General features: G+C 30.8%; 1 protein-coding gene across 1 annotated transcript; it reads left to right on the forward strand.

Annotated features, from left to right (window-relative positions):
• Positions 1-970: 970 nt before the first annotated feature.
• LOC132754434 (uncharacterized) lies at positions 971-2,593 on the forward strand (the record flags this gene model as incomplete). The annotated part of the gene is made up of 2 exons (XM_060745098.1): positions 971-1,503; positions 2,548-2,593. Coding segments are annotated over exons 1-2 (462 nt in total), but the record flags the coding sequence as incomplete, so codon positions are not given.
• Between the last annotated feature and the right edge of the window lie 2,866 nt (positions 2,594-5,459).

The following is a 5,459-nucleotide window of genomic DNA, read 5'->3' on the forward strand; positions in this document are numbered from 1 at the left end:
GTAAGAGCCCTTTTTGACACACTATAGGGAAATATAACTTAAGGAAGTATATTAGTTATTTAGGCTAGGTTGAATCATTTTTTGAATGCACATGTTTACTTATTTGAATAATTTCACCAAAATAATTATAAATATTGCCATGCATAGTCATGTTTTGGCTGTTTATAACTTAGATGATTAACTTAAACATGAAACCTGTGACAAAAAAAAATGTTGTACATATTTATATTGAATTTTGAACTTACGAAGGTCCATTACTGTCACACAGAAGAGTAAAGAAAACGAAAACTATATAACGAATTGTCGTTTTAAATTCATATTCATCTAGCAGTAGAAATATGTTTCATCTTTTGCTATACGAAAAAATTTGGTAGAGCTTTTCGATAGCATTTTTGTGAGCTCTTAAACTAAGTGAACCCTATGCTAGCTGGGCGCATTCTTTGCAAAACAGCCTACTAACAGTAGTTATTATATTAAGACCTAATTTCCTCTAAATTTCAGAAAAATACAAACAACTGAAATGTAATGAAGACGGCACTTAAGCGCGCATCATTTTTTAAATTATAGCATGCCAAGGATAAAATATTTTTGCTTAGAGATTTAAAGATATGATATCATCTTTTAAATAGGTCATATTATAACTTTAAAAATAGATTAACGTCAACACAATATAATTGTTTAACGGACATGTAAACATTTGTATACAATTTAGATTTGAATTTTCTAGTTTCTTTTCATTAGTTATGTATGTCTTTTTCTGACATGATACTTTTCGACATTGCATCGCACCTTATGAGTAATGAATAACTTAAAGTGAAATTAATTGCAATTGCGTGTAAGTTACTGAGTTTTGTAAAGAGTATAACACATGATTACATTTGTATATAAAAAAACAAAGCGTCCGTGATCATACATGAAATAGCATTAAAACAATACATTATGTATTCATTGGTTTACCTAATGTTTTTTAACAACTGCTTTTTACATGTGTGGCACTTATCATTGATTCATAAATGAATTTTTAGTTTTGCGAGATATACATGAGAACGTTTAACTAAAAGGAAGTTTAAATTTTATACATGTATAAATGGAAACCTTAATGAACTGTACGTGTAACGTTGATGGATGTTCATCCAGGGATTGGCTTAATGCAGCACCGTGTCCACCCCCTTTCTTTTACGACAATATCGTAGAATATGCAATAAACATCGGTTTTTGCAAACAGGAAGTTTGCGAATTAGCCAAGAGGTGTTTGAAAAGATTTCCAACGAATGCATCATCAAGTGTTATACAGAGAGCTTGTTCACCTTTGTCATCATCAACGACGTCACCTTTGCCATCATCAACGACGTCACCTTTGCCATCATCAACGACATCTATTTCAACATCTGTAAGCTCTTCGACGCAGCTAGTTGCTACTACGTCATCTTCCGCAGATAGCCCCCATTTTCTGGTGGTGCTGTTGATCGTTGTCGTTGTTGTTGTACCACTGATTGTCGCCTGGTGAGTAGCATTTACATGTGCGGCCATGCTTTTAAATTTTAGATATCAAGTCATTATTATTATCATTATTAATTAGGCTTAATTTTTCAAAACAATTTAAAGAAACAGAGATGGTTTGTGGCCACAACCATGTTTTTGCCGGAATTATTGAAAAACAGACTACACAATGTGATGTGATTATTTATAGTGTAATTTCCCCATGCACGGATCCAGGTGAATGGGAGAGGGCAGGGGTAGAGTTCAGTTCCCTCCCTTCCCCAATCCCTTGGATTTTCCTATTATACATAAAATGTTATATATCATCAAGGTCTGGTTATAAACTTACGGTCCCCCCATTATGCATGAAATATAATATCATATCAAGTTTTGTTGTTGTTGTGTTTTGTTTTTGTAAATATTATGTAAGAAATTAACTGATGACTCCCTCTACTCCCCACCTCTTGAAATCACTAGTAAAATTACAACCCCCCTCTGGAAAACCACCCCTTCTAACCAGTGGCTCTTTCACATTTGTTGATCTGTTTACATGAAAGCCCTCGACACCTCCGTTGTAGAGCCCTCGACCAAAAAATATTAAAATGGTAAACAAAGTTTCTGAAAATTATTCGTTTCTGAAAATTTACATGTTTTTTTTTTATTTTGAAATTTGGTAAAATTTATAGCAACGACAATTTAGGATATTTTCTATCGAAACTGCATCCAAAATGATGAGAAAAATGTTCTACGTGGCATAGCATTCTTCGATTTTTGAAAACCAGCATTTTTTTTTAAAACAAATAGTTTTAGAAACTGTGTTACCTTTTCCAGCTTTTTATTAGTAGAGGGTCTTACAAATGAAGTGCCGAGGGCTCTCATTTAAACAGATCACCATAAAATGAAAATGCCACTGTTTTGTAGTGGTGAATATGGATAAATCCATGTCAAACTTTTGTGATGTGACCTTTTTTTGGTGAAAGCCCTTTAACCGCGCCAGTTTCCTATAGCTAATCCCTTTTGATATAATAAATATCGTGGTGGTTTCCGTATTTTTCTATTTTACTTCAGTGTATTTGTCAGAAGGAGGCGCAAAATGATCCGTAAAAACCAAGAGGTAATCAAGGCTTTTTCATGTTTAGATACGACACACTTAAATATACATTAACCTTCTTGTATCAATTTTTTTATTCAACAAATCTACACGTTAAATATACGGACAATAAAATCCGAAATACATTTATATCAGTGTACATGTATTTAAATGTTAACGACAACCATATGATGCAATTGAAGTTTTTGTCAAAAATCACTCATTACTCAAAAGAGTAAAAATGAAGAAGAATAAGATTTTTTAATAAACTTTATAACATTGATTGAATATATTATACATACATGTACATGAATTGATAATACAAAATATGCCATAATTTGCTAAACGAACGAAAGACGCTATCGACATAGACTTTGATAGCAAATGACAATTGAAAGCTAATTGCTGGTTAGGCGTTAAAACAGGAACGAAAAAACATGTTTCCTTGATTATCTGCTGTTTAACATGCGTGAATGTAAAAGGTGTGGAAGAAGGAACAGTTAATACATCCTGTGAAATTTTATTGAATACTGAGGAATAGAACCGACGAAAAAATCGGGATAGATAGACTGTCATTCCCAAAGTTTGGGTTCATGTGCTTTTTTCATCCATTATAATGTAGAACCTACCACTTGAACCGACGATTTATGCGATTTTCTTTTTTTTGTCTGGCCATCTATTTTTAGAATCGGACATAAATAGTTCATCCATTTTAAGAATCGGACAGATTTTAAGGGTATCCTTGTAAAAGATGGTAGTTTCCCTTGGCAAATTCACTGTACAAATATAGATTCAATATTTTAAAAACCATTTTTAAAAAAATAGGAAAGCGTGCGTTAACTTTTTGTTGTTTGTTGGGCCGTCAATGAAACCCAAATGGGACAATCAAAAACGTCGGTTTTTGTTAAAGGAGCATTTGTATCCCCCGTAGTATTTTGGCATTTTTTGTAGAAATTTCCCATAAATAAACAAAATTTTTAAAAAAAATGCTGTCTTTGCCCGGGAAGGTTTCCTTTAATTTTTTTTTTTTTTGTTCAATTTTAAAATTAAAGTAAATTAAAGGAAAATTTAATTTTCAAATGATATATTTGGGAAATGAACCCAAAGGGAAAAAAACTTTTAATTTTTATTTTAAAGTAAGGGAAAAATCCTCTTGGGAAAGAATAAAAATTGTTTTTAAATAGTTTTCATGAGAGTCCCAATAAACAAAAACTAAAATTTAAAAATGTCTACCACAACTGTGGCCAATAAATATTATACTACAATGGAAAAGAAACCGCCCCTTTGAAACAAACTTTTTAAATTACCCAGTCTTGTCCACTAAGGTTTACTTTATATTTTGTTTAGGAAATGTAGAAATGTCGCAAGCATTTAACAATACAAGTGAAGGCAGTAAACGCACAAATTCCCACCTACGATGGTTGATGGATGGTGAAACAATAGAATTAAGTTGTGGTAGTGAACATGCTCCCTTAAATATGATAGTGAATAGTAAAAGGAATAAAATGCGATGACGTTAGTGTAAGGATTGGTGGTGGTGATTTGGTTGTGGAAAAATTATAAATGACGGTCATGTAATAAAGAAAATATTTTGGTGACGAAGGTAATGGCTTTGAATGTAGAAAACAATAATGGTTTTGAAGGATAAATTATTTATGGTAATGGTGAAGAGTGGTTTGTGGATCGGTGTAGTGTAATGTTTAAATAGAAATAGTTTCGGCTGATGAAGAAATAATTGGGGTTACTTTGAAGAATAGAGAGATAGAAACCCAAAATTTGAAAAGTAAACTGTTTGTTTGTTGTTTAACCCATGGTGGCAATTAAAATTACTAAAATTTAAAATAATATTTTGGGATGGAATTCCTTAAACTGTAAATGATAATTAAAAATAAAATAAAGGGATAGATGCATATATGTTATTTATATTGAAAAGGTGGGTAAATTGGAAATTTAATTCAAGAATGGCAAAAACAGTAAATTTCGTCTCTTTCCAAAATTTTAAGGTCATTGTTTAATTAAAAATATTTTTGGGAATTTAAAAAAAAATCTCCGATTCATTTTTTTAAAACTATATTATTATAAAATGCCTTTTAAAAAAATACGAACTTTGCTCTCCATGATCTTGAGGATGGGAACTGGTACAAAGGGAGTATAAAAAAATGTTTTAAAAACAATAGAAATTGTAAAATATGTTTTCAAAATTTAAAATTTAAAAAAGAATATCATTTTTTTTTAATTTTCCAATATACAGAAATGAGATCAAAATAAACGAGGCCATTGAAAATTTTTTTGGTCAACTTTAAAAAATAAAAAATTAAAAAAATTTTAAAGTCTTAAAAAAAATGGAAAAAAAATATTAAGTCTTTCAAAAAATTTATATCGAATATTTATCTTTAAAAGTAAGATACTATTGCATTTTAATTTTTTTTTTTGTTTTTTTGGGTTTTTCTCACATCGAACAGAAGGGGAATCGCAAAGTTTCCCCCCTTTCCCGGGGGAGGAAGACCTCAGGTGCCCTTCCGTGAATTAAATTTTAGGGACGAAAGGGGACCCAGTAGAACCCCCCGACGTTCCACTTATAATTCATCTCTCTTCACTAATATTATTAATTGTTAAATATATTTAATGTTTGTATTTAATAATTATTGTCTTTTTGCCATAATGATATAATTTTAAATAGCCAAATGCCCAAATGTTTTGCGATGCCAATAAACTTTGAAGTTGAATTTAATAATTACCGGGGAAACCCCCTTTGAAATAAAAAAAATTTTGACAAAAAAAACAACTTTGAAAAATCATTTTGCTTCAGAAAACAAAACAAAACTTACTTAAACCACAAACATTGGTAATTTTTAAATTTTAAAGTCACATTGTTGGCTAATAAATATGT

Source organism: Ruditapes philippinarum, unplaced genomic scaffold (genome assembly GCF_026571515.1).
Source record: "Ruditapes philippinarum isolate M1 unplaced genomic scaffold, ASM2657151v2 ctg13803_1_1_1_1, whole genome shotgun sequence".
Taxonomy (NCBI): domain Eukaryota; kingdom Metazoa; phylum Mollusca; class Bivalvia; order Venerida; family Veneridae; genus Ruditapes; species Ruditapes philippinarum.